Source organism: Diabrotica virgifera, chromosome 1 (genome assembly GCF_917563875.1).
Source record: "Diabrotica virgifera virgifera chromosome 1, PGI_DIABVI_V3a".
NCBI lineage: Eukaryota > Metazoa > Arthropoda > Insecta > Coleoptera > Chrysomelidae > Diabrotica > Diabrotica virgifera.
In genome coordinates, this window is record NC_065443.1 from 13,501,194 (window position 1) to 13,522,273 (window position 21,080).

Genomic DNA, 21,080 nt, shown 5'->3' on the forward strand with positions numbered 1-21,080 from the left:
GGACTTTGTCACACTAATGCCCCACCCTGTATACAAAATAACCATAAAACCATCCTGCCTCTTTGTAAATAGACTCATATTAAGATTCTTGAAACATGTGCAAAATGGCATGACTCAGAAAATCGTTGACTTTTTCACCAATTTTCTTACAAATCTAGGACTCCTGCCGTCTTACAAGAACCATTTAACCTTCCTGCCGAGTACCGAAAAGGTATTGATTTTATTTAAGTATTATAACTTTTTAAATGCAGGACTAAGAAAATCACGGAATCAAGGTGAAAATTTTCCGCAGAATTTTCCAAGGGACAAGTATACTTAAACATTAGGAGACGTCATGCCAATAGTTTTTTGAGCATTTTGAAATAAATATGTTTAGTTTATTTAGTTGGCAGGACCTAGAAAATCATGAAAATTTCATTATTTTCCTTACATGTTTGTATACATATATACTCCGTTAACCCGTTTGCAACCCTCCTGCCCAAAAAATTTTCTTCATAAAATCGATAGTATCCTGTCTATCTACGGATATGGCAGGACTTAGAAATTCATCGCAAAACCCTATTTTTATTTTTTTGGGAAAATCTCATTTTTGTACAACAGATTGTAAGTACATCGTCTACCCTTCCAGTATTGCAAAAGGCAGGACTTCTGTATAATATCTCCCAGTCTATAAGGAAAAGAAGTATAAAACTCTTTTTTTTTACTTACATAAATTAGTAAAAAGTACCACTACGTTGAGGCATATGCGTGAGCATCTTGAAAATATGAATCTGCTTTGGCTTGGATGACTCGCTCTACTACCCTGCTGGAAATAAGCTAACCAGCTGTAATCATGATGCTTCAGCATCATGATTACATTGGTTTCCTTTGTTGGTTATGTTTATATATTAGAATTGATTTCAGAGGCCTGTTAGTGATTTCGTCTGAACCAGGTGCTTTTCTTAGCGAAGAGAAATGAAGAATGCAAAAAATATTAAAAATAGTAAGAATTAAAAAAAAATGTTGATAATTGACATACAGGGTGGGGCATTAGTTTGACAAAGTCCAATTACTCGTTTGTCGTAAGATATACGAAAAAGAGTTATTTAGGTAAAAGTTGGGGCACAGATAGGATCATAATTTAAAAATATTTTCAAATATACAGGGGCGTGCGTATTGACAGGGTGACACAAATTTATGTTTTTTTAAATGGAACGCCCTGTATATTTTTACATTTTTGGATTCTCCTCAATGTTTCCTTTCTTAAAATATAGGGTTTTGTAATATTATACGAGGTGGTTTAAAAGATAATTACGTTTTTTTGTTAATTTCGTAGCAAAATTTACACCCTGTAGAATTGTAGTGATTCGACATCAAATTTTTATTTTATGTACAAACGATTTTTGATATAGTCTACTATTGTTAAACATTAACAGTATAGAGAAACGTTTAATTTTAGTATACAGGGTTGGTCGAAACTCGAAATGAGTATTTTCTGAATTTTTTTAAATGGAACACCCTGTATTTTAGTATTGTAATAAAATGATCTTTTGTGGTACTTTTTTATTTCTTAAGCATTCCCTATATCCGTTGATTGAAATATTGTGGGTCAATCAACGCTATATCTAAGTGCTTTAATTTGTACGTTATTCGTGATTCTTTAAGCCAAACATTAATTGCAACAAAAATTACGTGGAATTTTATTAGGTGGCCGTGAAAATATTCAATCAAAAATAATTTCTCGAAAAAAAAATTAATCATAATCTAGCCTGATCCTTAATTTATTAATATTGGATGAAATATCCAAATAAATTCGTAGTTAAGGTTGTTGATGCGCAAAATATTAATAAAAACATACAATATCCTACCTAGTCGGCTATGACACTAAATGTGCTTAAAAATTTGATATTATACTATTTTTATAGTTTCACTTGCTTTGTTACCATTACTAATATGAATTTTTCTAATGAGAAACTGATTAATAAGATTTCTGTACTAGTGGAGTATAACAAAAATGTGCTACTAAATAGCAATAAGAATTTTTATCAGAAATTTTCTGATAGACGACAACCAAGAAGAGAAACGTTTGAAAATATACTAGAACGATTTCAACGGACTGGACACTTAGATTATGATAAATCTGATTAAACGAATACTATTGTAAATGAAGAAAACAGGAATTAAATATAATCCTTAGTGTCACTGAGGATCTGCATTTTAGTACAACCGTTCTTACAATCTAAGTATCTAGTCTGTTGAGACCGTTTTAGTATACTTTCAAAGTTTCTCTTCTTGGTTGTCGTCTATCAGGGAATAGCTGATGATAAATTTTTATTGCAAATAGCTCATTTTTGTTATACTCTCCTAACACAAAGCCATTTTAATCAGTTCCTCATTAGAAAAATTAATATTAGTAATGGTAACAAATCAACTGAAACTATATAAATAGTATAATGTCAAATGTTTAAGCAAATTTTGAGTCATAGCCAACTAGGGAGAATATTTTATGTTTGATTAATATTTTAAGCACCAACAACCTTAACTACGAATGTATTTGGATATCTCATCCAATATTAATAAATTAAGGATCAGGCTAGATTATTATGTATTTTTTTTTCGAAAAATTATTTTTGATTGGATATTTTCACGGCCACCTAATAAAATTTCAAGTAATTTTTGTTGCAATTAATGTTTGGCTTAAAGAATCACGAATAACTTACAAATTAAAGCACTTAGGTATAGGGAATGCTTAAGAAATAAAAAAGTACCATAAAATATAATTTCATTACAATACTTAAATACAGGGTATTCCATTTAAGAAAACTCAGAAAATACTCATTCCGAGTTTCGACCCACCCTGTATACTAAAATTAAACATTTCGCTGTACGTTCCAATTAAAATATTAGGTACTGCTGTACCATTAGTTAAACACAGTGTTTTTAAAACTTTTTTGCCTCTTTGTATTTTTTCGAGAAGGCACCTTTTATCAAGATGTGGCTTCTTTTTTAATATGGTTCAAAATATACCTAAAAATTTAAATCATAAATAAATTTTCATATTATTACCAAGTCTCCATAATCGTACTTAACCATATACAAAATATGTGGTGGATTTGACATATTATATTCCAAATATCTCGATAAAAACTGACTTTTCGAAAAAGTACTAAAAGGCAAAAAAGTCTTAAAAACAGTGTGTTTAACTAATGGTACTACAATAACAATTTAATTGGAATGTACACAAAAGTTTGGGGGGTTTAAAAGAACAAAACCCTCATAAAATTTTTATGGGGTGTCCAAATTTCACTATAATTTTTTCTTAAAATGCTACTGCCATAAGAATGCCACATGTCCATTTTCAATATAAAATCTCTAATAGTTTTCGATATATAGGAAAAAATCGATTTTCATTTTGTAACTTGAAAGGGCTGTAACTTTTTGTGTGCACATTTTGTACTAAGGTAATTTAGGTTCAATCGAACTATTTTTGGTCCCAGAATACGTGATTAAATTTATGACCTGTATTTTTGCCCTTTATACACCCTGTATAATATATTGTATATAATGCTTGCCCCCCTCTAATCAAAATTTCAAATGACGCCCCTGAAGAAGTATATCAAATTGCGGTGTTTACGCAGCCTGGTGATATTTTAAGTAGATTTGTATTTTGTTTCGGAATATTTTAATAGAAAACACAATTTTTATCATTGCAGGTAATTTTAATTTTAATGAGCTTCCGTAAAAAATTACATGCGTTGGAACATCACCCAAACCCAAGGGTTAAAGTCTCTTCATTATTTTTATTATTGTATTGTCTACAGATAATAATCAATTCTGTGTTTTGAATAAACGCAAATGAAATTTAAACGTGTATAAACGGAAAACTATCTGACCCTTCCCACCTTTGAGCATATTTTCACTGTGAACATTGAACTTTGTACCTGGCCCCATTTCAAATTAAAATGTTCTAAAGGATTCTCTCTCTACCTAAAATATAAACAAAACAATAAACACGGTTTGTTCATCGCATCGAACTCCTAAAATAGCATCGAGAGAGGTAATCAGCACTCTAGCGAGTGATAACGGTGTTTTTCTCACTTACGTGTCCGCACAGCGCCAAGGATTATAACCGAAGCGAATCGACTAGACAAGCAGATTGCAGATCCTATTAGCTTTCTTTGCTACAAGACAAGCCCTTCTTCTCCGCTGGGCACGCTGGGCACGTGCTTATTAGTAGAGTAAATGGACTGGCAAAAGGCTTCTAGAAAAGATTTTCGTGGGCACTTTGTTGCTAAAATTTAAAACCCATATTTTTTGGTTTCTAATATATTTGTAATGCAAAATCACTTGGTCGTCCAAAAATCGTTGCGGGAGGGGACCGGTGGGGAGCCTTACAAAAAAAACTGCATTTTTTTTTTCGTCGTTTTTCGGATGTGCAATATCCGAAAATTCATTCCTCAAAGTTGCATACCCATCCGGACATTAGAAATATTTGTTTTTAATTTATAAAAATACGTCAAACCATTGTTGTATACGGAGCACCTTCATATAAAATCACTTGCCCTGACAACCCATATTTTTAAAATCGTTTACATGGCTCTATCTCGAAAAATATTGGGTCTAGCAAAAAATGGCCTTCTATAAACGTTATAGACCAAACATCAGAGAATATGTGAGTGTTTTTGGAATTTTGATTGGATAATTAGTTTAAGAAGAAATTAAATAAATCGAACAGCATGTCACGACGGACAGTGGTGAACGCAGAGATGCGAGGAAGGGCAAGATTCTATGCGGCAGTCAACCCCTAATCGACTCTACTGACCGGGATGTTGTTAGGGTCGTTTTTGCCTTGAGATGCTGTTCTTTCTTTAAATTCTTTACTATTATAAGCTTTAGTTTTAGCGCGAAATCCACTGAGATTTTAAGTGAGACATAATAAAGTTCTTCTGTGTTAATTATATTATTAAAAGTGATTAATTAAACCTATTGGTAAGTTAACAATATTGTACCTACTTATTAGTATTACAGCTAAAAAATTTTTGTATCCATCTAGAAAGGGATTTAACAAACAGCAGCAGCTCTGACAGCTAACTTGAGTAAAAAATCAGATTAAGGCATGTTTCTTTCCGAAAATCTGATGTCGGACAAGACGTTTTTATTCAAAATGTGTGTCTTATTTGTTTGGAACGAGGAAGGCTGGTTATTTCTCAAGAAAGATCTAAAAAAACTTTTATTCAATGCACGAGTGAACGTATGAAAAATTGTCATGATGATAAATATATGCGGCATATATTCTCAAAATTTGATGATCTACAAAATCAAGATTTTTTAAATGGCACAAAATTGTTACAAATCCTATATGAGCTCAAAGAACATTGCCTCGTACAAGTCAAAAAATACTAAACTGACGTTTCGTAGAGAAGATATTTTCAAAAACGGATCACCTTTTAATTCACAAAAGTGCATCTTTTGTCAGAAGCGCTCACTGAAACAAAAACTATGCCAAGTATGATTAATAATATACAAGAAAAATTAAGAGCTATATCACGAAGCAACCCTGTGTTCTTTACGAGAACTGGAGACGACTTAATTGCCTCGGAAACAAAATATCATGCCGCTCGCGTTTCAACTGAATTACACAATCTAAATAAAAAATCTGTTGGAAATACTGATATTAACAAAACAGAAAATGAAGCATTTGGGAAACTTTTAAAGGAAATGGAGAAAGGGTTTTGAGAAAGGTAAAGGATACAATACAAAATCGATTGGCAAAAGGTATCGTGAAATTAGTGGCATTGACGACATGAGCGAGAAACAAATAATTAAAAAAATGAAAAACCATTTTGGGGATGCTGTTGAATCAATAAAGTCTCCTAGACAAAACGAGCCCACAATATTTTTAAGGAATTTCTCGAAAGAACTGGCAATTGAGACAATCGTGCACAACCACGACGAATCTGACACTCTCAGTTTCAGTTTCGGTGCATCGGAGCAACACATTCTAGTCAAAATCTGCCAAACTATCCGAAGTGAGATAAACAAGACGTCAACTGAGCCCGACTTAAAAAAAATGAATGTTAGAGACTACAAAAAGTCTATTCCTGAAAGCTTGTATTCTCTTGTTAACCTTATAGTCCGAAATGAAAGCGATAATAAAAAGGAGACTGAAACCCTAAGCATTTGCCAAGACATTATTTGTGTCTGCTCAAAGGGAAAAATAAAAACTCCAAAGCATATTGGGCTAGGACTTTTAGTTCATCACGAAACAAGATCAAAAAAACTCATTGAAGCAATGCACGCCTGCGGTCATTCAATTTCATACATCAATACTCTTAGAGTGCGTAACAGCATTGCCCAAGAAGAGATTCAACTTTACTTGGAGAATGATCATGTGACCATACCGAGACAATTGGTACCGGACAGATTTGTCCAATTTGCCGCTGACAACATTGACATTTTGGAAGAGACCTTGGACAAATCACCTTTCATGGAACCCAAATTGCTGCCTTCCAGAGAGGACCATTGAATGAAGATATACCTGGATAATTTAAATTTTTGCCATACAATCAGAAGCTGACAATACCTAATGATTTTCATTCCCTTCATAAAAGTTATTTTGAGAAATCAAAAAGAAAAGTACAATCAGAAGAAAATAAACTGAGCATCATAGAAAAGAGCCAGAATCTTAATAATAACATACGATGTCGTAACATGGCATGGCATGATACCGTTTGGACTGTTATCAGAAAGTGCAGTGAAATTGCTAAGAAGCTAAATAACAGATAAACAGTACTGACATTTGACCAAGCGATCTATTATAAAGCTAAAGAGCTCCAATGGTCCCAGCCAGAAGACACAAGGAATGTAGTTATTCGTCTAGGTGGATTCTACATTGTTATGAACTTCCTGAAAATAATTGGTCAGTTTACGACAGATTCTGGATTTGCTGACGTATGGTTGGACAGTGGTCTATATGCTCAGTCCACAATTGATGGTATTTTATCTGGTAAAAAGTACAATAAAGCTATACGAGCCCATAAGTTGACATACGAAGCTGTGTCAAGATTATTAATAACTCTGTATAAGAAGTGGCTTTTAGGCTGTGCTAGTCCTTCTGTATATCTAGTAATTAAGAAATAGGTACGTAGATGTAATTGTTTGTATTACTATCCTTTGTTCTTGATTCCGAAATTAATTCCAGGGAAAACCGATGCCATTTTAGAATATGTACATACCAAGCTTTTGAACTTTAACCATTTTACGACGTCCTTAATAAGCTTTATAATATTAAAACAATTGAATCTATAAGAACATTTTTGGGGATACCTCGACGTACTAAGTCATCTGGGGCTCGATAACACCGAACGAGCCCCACCAGAACTCAATCCTTTTGATATCGTAAGTATCTGGGATAAGTGAATTTTCCCCTTTGAGGGAGTGTGAGCCGTATGGCTAAATCTGGATAAACATAATAATAATAATAATAAGTATACAACAGTACCTTAAATATATACAACAATACCTATTATTAATATTATGATAATATAACTACATACTACTATCACACTATCACTTAACACGTACAATATTCCAAAAGTGTTAATAATCTGACAACAAAACGAGCCAAAAAAATCTCTTTATGTAGTACGCTAGCAGTATTCATCATCCCTAAAATCAGCATCACAATGAAAAAACCACCCTAACAACATCCCGGTCAGTAGAGTCGATTAGGGATTGACTCTCGCATAGAATCTCGCCCTTCCTCGCATCTCTGCGTTCACCACTGTCCGTCGTGACATGCCGTTCGATTTATTTAATTTTTTCTTAAACTAATTATCCAATTAAAATTCCAAAAACACTCACATGTTCTCTGATGTTTGGTCTATAACGTTTATAGAAAGCCATTTTTTGCTAGACCTAATATTTTTCGAGATAGAGCGATGTAAACGATTTTAAAAATATGGGTTTTCAGGGCAAGTGATTTTATATGAAGGCGCTCCATATACAACAATGGTTTGACGTATTTTTATAAATTAAAAACAAATATTTCTAATGTCCGGATGGGTATGTAAATTTGAGGAATGAATTTTCGGATATTGCACATCCGAAAAACGACGAAAAAAAATTTGCAGTTTTTTTTTGTAAGGCTCCCCACCGGTCCCCTCCCGCAACGATTTTTGAACTATATGGGCTTATGGCAGGAACAACAGGAATCTTAAAAAAAAAACAACAGTGAAATTTGTACACATGGGGTTTTGTTGTATAAGAGGCAAAAAAGTTTTAAAAATAGTGTGTTAAACTAATGGTAGCACAATAATATTTTAATTGGAACGTACACAAAAGTTTGGGGTGGTTTAAGAGAACAAAACCCCCATAAAATTTTTATGGGGTGCACAAATTTCACTATAATTTTTTTAAAGATGTTCCTGCCATAAGAATGCCAAATGCCACATGTCCATTTTCAATAAAAAATCTATAATAGTTTTCGATACATTGGAAAAACTTGATTTTCATTTTGTAACTTCAAAGAGCTGTAAGTTTTTTTTAAGTGCACATTTGTACTAAAGTAAGTTAGGTTAAATCAACCTATTTTTGACCACAGAACCTGTGGTATAATTTATGACCAATCTTTTCGGGACACCCTGTATAATATAGGTAGGTATATTAACTCCTTCAGAGGAAACAGTAGCGATCAACAGGTAGCGAAAACGCGTTCCAAGATTGCGGCTGTAATTTTGAATATTTTTTCGAGATATTTGGCACACGTATTCGTAATATGTATTTGAATAATATATTAATATGTGGAAATTACTCTGTAATTAAATACAATATTAAAAAAACGAGCCTGTACCGCCATTAAGAAGAACAAAAAAATACACTTTTTTCAAATAAACTTTTTTATCTGATGCCTAGATTTTGTGTCATTTTGGAACTACTAATGAAATAAAAAATTTTAGTAGTTCCAAAATGACACAAAATCTAGGCATCGGATAAAAAAGTTTATTTGAAGAAAGTGTATCTTTTTGTTCTTCTTAATGGCGGTACAGGCTCGTTTTTTTAATATTGTATTTAATTACAGAGTAATTTCCACATATTAATATATTTTTCAAATTGGGCTCTGTACCGCCATTCTTTATTATATTACGAATACGTGTGCCAGATATCTCGAAAAAAAATTCAAAATTACAGCCGCAATCTTGGAAGGCGTTTTTGCTACCTGTTGATCGCTACTGTATCACCTTACAGCCGCAATCTTGGAACGCGTTTTTGCTACCTGTTGATCGCTACTGTATCACCTTAAAATCGTCCGTCGCAGATCTTTACATAATTATATGAAACTTCGTAAAAAGTGATGTTAATAGATTGGAATATTTACCATTTAATTATTTACATGAAATATATTGATTGATACCGTTAATACTGTCAACTAACATTTATAATAGTTATTTATGATGTAAGTGTTAAAAGTACACGTTTAAGGCACGCATGTGAAAGTTTGCAGAATGAGCGAAGCGAGTTCTGCAATTCACATGAGTGCCTTAAAAATGTACTTTTTAACAAGCATATCATACAATATTTTTTCTACAAACGTAATTACAGGACAATATCTACAAAAACTTTTACTTGAACTTGACTGACATTCCATTTTTATATTTTTTTGACATTACATCAAAATTGCCTTTAAGGTCAATACGAACTGCAGTGCCATAAAAATTTTAAAGCACTAGTGCCTTAAAGTAGCATTTTTAACGCTCGTATGGACTGCTAAAAATTGCATTTTTAACACGGTTGTAGAAAAAAATATTCATTCATCCATTTTAGAGAAAAACTTTTAAATACAAAGTTGTAGTGAATTAAAAAAGCCACAATTTGAGCTATGGCAAGTTTAATTTGTTGTTGCAAAACTGCAAAACAGCCTGCGAAAGGTCCAAAATGGCCGTTTTTGGCAATTGCATTATTTATTGTAAAAATAATGTGGTTTTTTTTATTTACTACAACTTTCTATTTAAAAGTTTTTCTCTAAAATGAATGAATGAATATTTTTATTATAAATCTTAGTTGTCAGTATTAATATATTTCATGTAAATAATAAGTTGTTTTTACAAATGATAAAGATTCCAATCTATTAACATACCTTTTTATGATTATCATATAATTATGTACAAATATGCGACGATTATGACTGAAGGAGTAAATGTACCTACCTATATTATATAAAATTATTAAAATTTTGATGTATTTTAGGTGAAATTATATGTTTTAAGTACATGTCCATAAAATTATCATAATCCAGTCGTACCACGTGTGCATAGAAACACGAACCCTGTACCATTAAACAGGGAAGTCAAACAGGGAGACACTCTATCACCCAAACTGTTTACCTTTTTGGAGGATATTTTTAAAAACCTAAATTGGGAATATAAGGGAATACACATCAATGGCCGCTACCTCAATAATCTACGATTTGCAGATGACATAATCCTGATAGCTACTGATCTACAAGAACTGCAAACCATGCTTTTAGTTTTACTACGTATCGAATCTTCTAAAATAGGACTGAAAATGAATTTAAACAAAACAAAAGTAATGCACTCCGAAGAAACCGTGACAATAATAAACGACAAAGTTGTAGAAAAAGTTGAAGAATATAATATATCTACCTAATATACTTGGGACAAAAAATAATACTAAATAGAGAAATTCAAATGGAAGAAATAAAAAGAAGAAGAAAGCATGGGCAGTATTCGGCAAATTGAATATATTCAGAAATCAACAAAATTCAACTACATCTTAGATCTAAAGTTTTTGATGTTGATTATTCCGGTATTAACGTATGGGGCACAAACATGGACAATCACAAAAAGAATATGAATATACTCAGAGTCACTCAACACGCGATGAAAAGAGCAATGCTAGACATACCACTTAAGGACAGGAAAACAAACACATGGATAAGACAGAAAACCAAAGTCACCGATGTGGTACAAAAATCATTAAAATTGATATGGGTATGGGAATACGCTGGACATGTAGCTAGGAGCGATCTAAACAAATGGCACAGAACAATTCTAACCTGGAGACCATACAAGAGACCTAGAGACAGGCCTCCTATGAGATGGACAGATCTAAAACAGACTGCCGGGAAAAATTGGCTACGAGTAGTGTACAATAAAAAACAATGGAAAGGAAGACTTGAAGAGGCTTATATTCAGATGTGGACGTGAATGGCTAGACGAAGAAGAAAGAAGAGGAATGCATAGAAAGCTAGGATCTGCAATCGGCTTGTGCTTATAGTCGGTTCGGTTATAATCCTCGGCGCTGTGCTGACATGTAAATGTTTTTCTCATTCTCATTCGTCGACACGGAGGTTCCGCGTAAATCCCTTTACTCTGGCAACAGTAGGCGTATGAGCCGAACGACGTAAGAGTAGGCAACACCGTCAATAGCGATTACTCACTGGAACTGCACGTTTTTCTCCGAATCGGAGTTTCTGTTGCACTTAAAAGGTAACGCAAATTCAAAAATTAGGTGGAGTTGTAAAGTCTGGCAAACTATCTTAGAAAGTCATTAATATTCAGCTGAACGGATCTACATAAACAATGGATCTACCTGTTTTATAAAAGTAAACCTTTGTTTATATAATTTCACAACTATGACAATGGTATGGTCAAAGCGAAGATCGATGGGATATTTGCATTTTATCAATGAAATTCGATATTTTTAAGATAGTCCAGAAGCCGCTGCAGATAAAATGTTTTAAGAGCCCCATTAATCATTCAAAATTAGCCGACGGATATTAGTACAGTTAAAATAATTAAGACGATAATGATTTAATGAGTGAAATTTATAGTTTTTTCTACTTTAATGACAAAAAAAGCAAGCTCATTAGCAGAACCCAATTAAAATTATTTTGCACATCATATTTGAAACATTATTTGGTTGAAAAATCTCATTTTTGTTGGCAAAAAAATATATTAATTTGTCTGGACTAAATTATACTTCTGTTTATCTTAAAAAGGATATGTTACTATCAACATTTACACAGTGTTGCCAAACTGAATTTTGTTATTTTGAGTGGAAATCTTCCCAGCGATCTCCGAGGGTACAATACCCCGCTCAGCAGAACTAGGTATATATAAGAGTCATTAATATTCAGCTCAGCGGGGTGCTATTCTTCAAGGTGTGAAATTCTATCAACAAGGGATCTCATCTACCTGTTTTATGGAATAATTCCTCGTTTATTTAACTACACATTTCCATCAATAGTAGGTACCCCGCGGAGCTGTTAGCTTGCACAACTATATATTGACAACTATAAATGGATATTTTATAATAAAATTATTATTTTTAGTTGCATCTCGTTTTGGGCATAGTTTTTTAGAATAGAATAGAATAGCATAGAATAGAATAGAATAGAATAGAATAGAATAGAATAGAATAGAATAGAATAGAATAGAATAGAATAAAATAGAATAGAATAGAATAGAATAGAATAGAATAGAATAAAATAGAATAGAATAGAATAGAATAGAATAGAATAGAATAGAATAGAATAGAATAGAATAGAAATATGCTTTATTGTCATGAAAAATTTAACAATTTTATAGACAAAGCTTACAAGAATCATAAATAAAAACAATAACCAATACAATTTACTAGAATTATATAAATCGTCAATATAAATAAAACATAATAAAGTGAAATAAAAATCAGTAACAATCTATTACAAAATTAAAAAAATTGCAAATTGCGTAATCTACCTTAAGAAATTTAATAAGTTGCTGCTGCATATCATGCATGACACTCAAATATAGATTAAGATTCTACTTATACATAAGAATACTGTAATTTCTTAGTTATTGGTTAAGAAACTCTGCTATTGAATAATATGGTCTTTCAGATAAATAGGCTTTTGTCATTTTACGGAACTTGGGGAAAGATGTTGCAGATTTAAGTTGTAGAGGGAGATGGTTGTATAGTTTTTTTTTCAGAATATAATATAGATTTCTTTACTAACTCACTGGACGGGATCGGTAAATAGATGTCAAAAAGGTAGAATTTCTGGTGGAATAGTCATGTCTAGGTGTTGCTGGAAAGACATGCAGATGTTTACGAATTAAGCAAACAGTTTCTAAAATATATAAAGAAGGTAGTGTTAGAGTCCTGTGATCTTTGAAGTAGCTTCTGCAATGTGTTGTTCTTCTGAGGCCAAACAGATATCTTATTGCGCTTTTTTGTAATTAAAAAAAACATCGGATTGGGCAGCTGTACCAGAACCCCAAAAAGGAAGACCATATCGAAGATGGGACTCGAACAAAGAAAAATATGTTATTTTGGAAGAGGCTAAATTCATTTCCTTCGAAACAGATCTTATTGCAAAGCCAGCTGAGGATAGTTTCTTGCTTAACACATCGATATGAAGGGACCATTTAAGGTTGCTATCTAAAAAAATACCAATAAACTTTACAGAATCAACGATACTGATCTGGCTGTTATGAAGAGGTAAGGTAAGGGTTGAAGAGTTCCTTTATAGGATAATGCTACTGTTTTATCTACGTTAAAAGAGAGTAAATTAGAATCGGACCAGGATTTTATTGTGAGTAGATCAGAAGTTATAGTAGCATGAAGAGTTGCGATATTTGAGTTGCTCCAAGTGATACTGGTATCGTCAGCAAAAAGAAAAACTTTTCCATCGATTTTTAAACCAGTGATATCATGAATAAAGATAAGGTAAAGTAGAGGACCCAATACTGAACCTTGTGGTACCCCACATACAACATTTTTGAGACTAGAGTCTGTATCATTAGCTCTAACCGGTTGTTTCCTATTATCCAGGTAAGATTGAAACCAGTTCAAAGAAATACCTCGAATTCCATAGAAATCTAGTTTTTTTTATCAAAATGTGGTGATTTACACAATCAAAAGCTTTGGCATAATCACAAAAAACAGTGGCAGTGTGCAGATTTTTGGAGGGGATACGAGAGAACGATTACGGAGAAATCTTGCAACTTTCCTAAATAAATCATATTGTCAATTGAAATTGTCAAATTGACGTATATTTCATACCTACTGTCATTGAAGAAGAAAAATTATAATGTTCCTCCAGAATATTGATATGATAAGCAATTATTATATAAAAGTAAATTTAAATAATTGTATTTTGCTTGCAGTACTGCATTTTAATAATTAATTTTATTTACTACATACAATTGTTTACCTTTTAATAATATAACCTAAATCTTACTTTTTCTTCTTATAATTTTTTTGGGCTATGGCCTTGACAATTATCCAGCAACCAGGACTAATATAATTGGCTAATATAATTAAAAGTGCGAAAAATGTTGCTGTGCTATGAATCCAGGTGTCACTTTTCCGAACTTGCACGGTCCCAATAGAACAACTTTCATTATTTCTAGACGGTTCACTTATATGTAATTAAATGCAGGAATTGGAAACACGCCTATATTCATAAATGTCAAAGAAGAAGAATCCTCAAGTACACATGGTGTAATTGAGAATTCTTCTTCTTCTTCTTAGGCTTTTATCATCCATTTTGGGACACAGGCTTCTCCCAACTTCTTCCATCGATCTCTATCCTGATCAACATACATCCAATTTGTTCCGGCTTTTTTTATACCATACGTTTAGTTTTCGATTAGAGATACGTGACTGAAGGTAACGCTAAAATCGGCAACATTGCTTGTTGCCTGTTGCCCAATAATGTTGCCATTGAGAATGAGTTGCATTGCCACTGTAAAATCGACGAATGAATGACTAAATTAAATCCGCGCGACTCGGGTGTGGGAAGCGGGGAAGCAGTGTTGCCATGCATTGAGTGTACTCCTATATCTAATTTAAAACTAAACACACGGCGTCTTGTATCCATGTATCTATCTGTGGTCTTCTACTTGACCGTCTACTTTTGTATGGTCTCCAATGCTGTATTGTGGCTTTTCAATGTTGGTCTATTTGTCTAGAAAAGTAGCCTGTGAAGGTCATATCCTTGTGATATTGTGGACTTTTGTCTTTGATCTTATCCAGTCGTTTCTCTTTCTATCTGACAGTCTTTCTTTTGTGGCTAGTTTCTTCATATTTGCCTTAGTTAGAGTCCAGGTTTGACATCAATATAATAATATCATGATAGGAAGGATGCATTGGTTGAAAAATTTGCTGAGGTCCAAGATTAAACACCATAAAAAAGGACAGAGAAGACGTAGAATGGCAGCATTCTTACTTTTATGCCAAGAGATTATTCCAGGTGCCAGGGGGAAGGGGGGTTGAGGGTTATAACCCCCCCATTGGGATGAACTTTAAGCTCTATACGCTTAACACCATACCCCTAGAGACTCTTCAGTAGTTGTAACCCCCCCTTAGGATTGTCTTGGTTACGCCGTTGCTTAGTAACAATTCTTGCTTTCCTATTTTTTACATTTCTTTGTGTTTCTTATCTTGTTAGCCTTTTGGTCATTCGTGTTACTTTGTTTTCCCCGTTCTTGTCAGGTCGTCATCTTCGCTTCAATCAGTTTGTTATTCACAGAAGTTATTCATGTTATTCTGTCATCTGAGAAGTTAACTCGTCCCTCTCTTTCTCTCAACTCCATTACGTATTGTCTGTTATAAGTTTATGGGAATAAATATACAGTAAAACTTCCGTTAATAATATACAGCAAACATATTATAGTATACATGTAATATAAAGTAAGCGTTAACCGAAATATTTGGGGGGGGGGGAGGCCGTTTTGGATAACAAGAATTTGGGTTAAAAATAACATTGTTTTGTGTATTCTTCTTTTACCATATTACATAGTATTCTTGGTCAAAGTTGGTATTAAAAAATACTATGAGGTGATTTCATAATGTGTAATGAGTGTATGTATTTTTACTACAAAAACGTTATTACGTAGGTCAAAATTTTTGACGTAAGAGAACTGTCAAAACATTAGAATGTGACTTTTCATTATTGCTATGTTTACTATAAACACGACAATAATGAAAAGTCACATTCTAATGTTTTGACAGTTCTCTTACGTCAAAAAATTTGACCTACGTAATAACGTTTTTGTAGTAAAAATACATAATATTAAATGCGTTCATTAGTTGTATAAAAGCAATGTTCACAAATTAACATCAAATTGTTTCCGTTTTGCGATAAAAATTTATTTTTTATTGACAAAATTGTCAATTGCCGTGTCAACCGTTTCGGTTAAACGATGTTTCGGTTAACGGGGGTTTTACTGTATATAATCTTTTATTAATTTTTAATGATAATTTTGTACATAGTGGCATTATTTCTTGTGTATATTGGATAAATCAGGCAAAGATCAAGAGGTCATCGAAAGAGCTACGACGCTTAAGGAACTGGGCAGGGCATTTAGATAGAACACAAGATGGACAGTGGACACGACGAATCATGGGATGGAGGCCCAGAAACTATAAAAGAAGCCGAGGACGACCACGGACTAGATGGACCCAAGACATAAAAAGAGTAGCGGAAAGTAGTCACAGAGTAGCCACAAGCGGCCCAGTGTAGAGAACACTGGAAAGAACTGAGAGAGGCCTATGTCCAGCAGTGAACTCGATTGGCTGATTGATGATGATATTGTATGCCCATAATAATATGGGCTTCACTCGCTTCATATTACTTTGCGTTACCTTTAACTTTGCAAACTCCAACGTCAGATGCAGCAACCGATGTTGCACGCCTGGGACGCGGGCTTGTCTGTGACGTCTCAGAAAACTAGCACGCTTGGATGACGTCGTAATCACGGTCAACCGCCGAGTCTGTCAGTCTTTGTGCACGTGAACACCATGCAAGCGATCACGCAGTGCTCGAGTGTTCAGCGGCCTCGCGATTGGTCCGCTGACACGAGCCCCCACGCACCATTGGCCGATTTACGGATGCAGCGCGCAACACACCCCGACAATCCCATGCCAGAACAATATCAAGAAAGCTCCAATTCAAAATAGTAATATCGCTCCCGATCTTCGAGCTGTTATACAGACTTTTTAATATTATTGTGAATTTGTTTAGTGTTTATTTGTGCAAGACTATGCTCATTCATGAGAAGATGTCCCAGGGGATCATTTCCCCTCCATCTACACCGCCCCTAAAGAATGTAAGTATTTTTTAAAATTAAAACCCTCTGTTCTTTGTTTCTGTTTATTCCTTTTTGATGTTGCGAAACATTAGAAATGTATCTATAGGGCGTTATACAAATATTTTACTCAAGATTTATGCATGAATTTAATGATTTTATGTAAAAATGTCATAAAAAAACAGTGAATCAGTTTGCCCTGGAAATACAAATTTTATGGATATTTTATTAATGAGTGGGTTTTGAATTTTTGATTCATGTATCAACATATTCAAATAAATTAGGTATCTATTGTGTTTTCTATTTTATAAATCGTAGTTGAGTTGAATCTGAATCAAAGTTTTAATGCAAAAAACAACTGATTCCTAAAAACTCATACATTGATTTTTTAAAAATTTCTGAGAGTAGGTATTTAAGTTTTAAAATGAAATTATTCCACATGTTTCTTCTAGATATTCGTGTGTTTTTCTTTGTCTTGTTTTAATTTAAATTAACATAGGATTTTATTTATTTTCCATATCATTCGTCATCAGATTCAAAGTTTTAATTTTAGTGAAAAAAAAAACAGTTGATTTCTAAAAATAATTCATTGATTTTGTAAAAATTTCTCATACTTAGTATTTAGTTACTGCTTTTAAAATGACATTATTCCACATGTTTCTTACAGTTTTTTTGTGTATTTTTCTTTATCGTGTTTTAAACAGATTTTTGTTCCTTTTCCATGTTTTCTATCTATCGGCATCAGATTTATATACCTACCACTCATTATTTCGAATAAATAAGTACCGTCTTAATGTTAAACTTATATCATTGTTTTACCATTTTTTATTTCAACATGACCCATACTTTCTTCTTCATCTTTTTGGCATTTCTTCGGGCATTTATCACTTTTACATTACCTACTTATGTCTATTAGATATTTGCACTGTCTTTATTTTATCGAGTCTTTATTTTATCTAGTCTTTATTTTATCGAGCTGTGATCTATTTTTCTTCATTTTAAAAGCTTTCTTATTTCTTATTAGTTTGTGACAAATAAAAAGTGTCCTTAACTTTTATTTATAATTGGATTAAAACTTTTACTAAATTTTTATCATTTGGTTCTCATTTTTTTTAATTTGCATATTTTTTATGAAATTTCAACCAATATTGATGTTTTTCATAAATTGTTTTTATAAATTACTCAAAATGTTCTCTTTGTTACAGATTTCTGATGACGAACACATGCAGCAATCAACGATTCTGCAACTCAGAAACTTCTTGGGCCAGAAAAGAACTATACAAACATCTGGACTGCTTACACCACAACCGTCAGATTCAGAACCTGAAGAACATGATATTCCTTTGAAAAAAAGGTACCGGATCAGCAATCTAGAAATCCCTTACCCACCCCCAACAATAACCCCACCTAAATCGCCTTCAAAAACACCACCCCTTTATCCTCCACCCACTCCTAGTCCTATTCCTTTAATTAAATCAACTTCACCGATTTTCCCCAAACCTAATGTAGTTCCTCAACAAACATATGCTCCAGTTCAAATATTTTTCCCACCCTCTCCACCAGTTGCACCTGTTGCAAAACCACAGCCGACACCAACTAGATCAGTTTCTGTTATTATGAAAGCCAACAAAACTGGTATCTGCACATCCTTGCCAATTCCTCAACTGAAAGAAAAAGGGGAAGAAAACTTACTGAAGAGTTTGAAGTTTAAGATGGGAAAGAACAAGGAACGAGTAAAAAGCTGTGAAAAAGATGTCTCGAGGGAGGAGAAGGAAGAAGCCAAGCCGGAGCCAGTAGTTACCCAGAAAATATCCCTGCCTATTCTAGCTCCTAAACTGATATCTCCCGCCACTCCGAACACAATATTCATCTCAGCAGATGGTACAGTTCTACCTACGCAGTTCGTTCTCATCACCCACACCCCTCCAGCTACAGTACCGACGAGAAGAAGAGTCTACGAATGCAAATATGAAGGTTGTGGGAAAAACTACTTCAAATCCTCTCACCTTAAGGCCCACAACCGCATCCACACTGGGGAAAAACCGTTTGTATGCCAATGGGCTGACTGTGGAAGGAGATTCTCCAGGTCTGACGAACTCTCCAGGCATAAAAGAACCCACACTGGAGAAAAGAAGTTCAAGTGCTCCCATTGCCAAAGGAAGTTCATGCGATCAGACCATTTGGCCAAACACGTCAAAAGACACACCAAAGAAAGGCTGAACACCCAAAAAGTTAATGTCATGCCTGTACTGAGACCGATTCAACCTGCACCTAAGCTGTCATAATTTTGACAAGGAGGTCAATTTTTTGCATAATCTTCGTATTTTTTTGTGGAGTTTATTTACAGGAAATTGTATATTTTCGGGATGTTGTAATATGCTGTGATAATTGTTCATATTTCGTTTGATAACTTCATTAAGATAAAATTGTAGCAATATTTGTCAATCACGATATTTTCAAAAAAATTGGTTGCATAAACAGTGGGCAGCAAAGAAATATCGACAATCATCATATCATAACAAATATTATCACGTTTCCATGGTCTGTTTCTAATATAATAATGATCTCTAAATATTTAAACAGTTGTAGCTGTTAACATTATTTTCCTATCTTATCTGCAGTTGCTAAATTTGGTTTGTTTGTTCCACGATTCTAAATCGGCGGATGCTAATTTTTTTCTGCAGTCATAATATGATGAGAGTAGGTACATTCCTCTTCAGATCATGTCAATGCAATTAGTGAAAAGTAACTTTTCACATTTTTATCTGTGATTTATGAAATTTATTTATTTTCGATGTATTATTAGCTTGTAATTGTTATAAATGTAGATATTGTAAAAATAGTTTTCAGTTTTTTATACCTTCAATTCTATTATGTAATAAAATGTTTTGTAATATATTATATAATGACTAGAAAGAAACATTTTGGTCAATAAATGATATATAATTCAAATCCTGTTTTTTTTAAATATCTGATATCAAAAATTTGCATTAACAAGATAAAAAGATGCATTCATTGAAAGAGACATCAATTTACCTATTTTATTTGGGAATAAGCCACAATAATTTAAGTTTGAAATTAAATTTATTTGGCATTTCGATTTTGGAACTTTTTTTTTCACTTCCTAAATGGAAATCGAAATGTCAAATAAAGTTAATTTGAAACTTAAATTGTTGTGGCCTATTCCCAAATAAAATAGTAAATTAAATAAGACGCCACAACAAAATAGCAGGCTAGCGGCTAGAGCGCTAGAAGACGAAAAATAATCAAACAAAAAAAGATAAGTGTTGGGAGAAAATCTTCAATAAAGTACACATTTCAAAACTGTTAAGATGCCTTCATTGATGAAAACTTGTAATTGGTGTAGGTACTTACGAGTGCGCTGATATTTTCCACGTTTCACAGCCATGTAGTAATACAGCTTTTACATCATACACAGACCAACCTTCATATCTTTGAGTAACTCTGGACTGATCTGGGTCCCTCACCTACAGACATTGCATAAAAACGAGAGGGAAAGCAACAACTATGAACAGCATACTCAGAAAGCTAACGGGAAGTAAATGGGGTGCATGTCCTGGCGATTTAAGAACAACGGCACAGGCATTGTGTTTCTCAACTGGTGAACATGCGTGCCCCGTTTGGGGCAGATCTGCCCACACCAAACAAGTTGATACTGCGCTAAATGAGACATGCAGGATACTAACGGGGTGCATGAAACCAACGCCACTCTCAAGTAAAGCAGCGGCTTTTTCAGAACCCTCAGCATGCAGAGGCGTTGCAGAGCACATAGAGAAGATTAAACAGATCGCGGACGAACGGCAGAAAAAGCTTCTTTGGAACAGTGCAGGATGAACCGCGGAGTATTTTTCTCTTCCCCGCAGGTATCAATATGGACTGGCCAGTCTCTAGACTTCTAGACTTTAAAACGTAGAAAACTATGAATAGGACAAGAACGGGGGTCGCTCCAGTGAAATGAGTCGTGTAATTCCAATATCCGCTAAC

General features: G+C 33.6%; 1 protein-coding gene across 1 annotated transcript; it reads left to right on the forward strand.

The window, feature by feature from the left end:
* Positions 1-6,876: 6,876 nt before the first annotated feature.
* On the forward strand, positions 6,877-20,027 carry LOC114325573 (Krueppel-like factor 3). The gene is made up of 3 exons (XM_050650641.1): positions 6,877-7,104; positions 16,851-17,096; positions 18,281-20,027. The coding sequence occupies exons 1-3, from the start codon at positions 6,877-6,879 to the stop codon at positions 19,358-19,360; spliced, it is 1,554 nt and encodes a 517-aa protein (XP_050506598.1). The 3' UTR covers positions 19,361-20,027.
* The last annotated feature ends 1,053 nt before the right edge of the window (positions 20,028-21,080 follow it).

Bases quoted from the DNA above. Each gene is read 5' to 3' on its own strand.
- LOC114325573 (XM_050650641.1), top strand. From the start codon at position 6,877: ATGAACTTCCTGAAAATAATTGGTCAGTTTACGACAGATTCTGGATTT. The intron at 7,105-16,850 runs GTAATTAAGAAA...CGCTGACACGAG, and splicing joins CTAGTCCTTCTGTATATCTA to CCCCCACGCACCATTGGCCG. The intron at 17,097-18,280 runs GTAAGTATTTTT...TCTTTGTTACAG, and splicing joins CTACACCGCCCCTAAAGAAT to ATTTCTGATGACGAACACAT.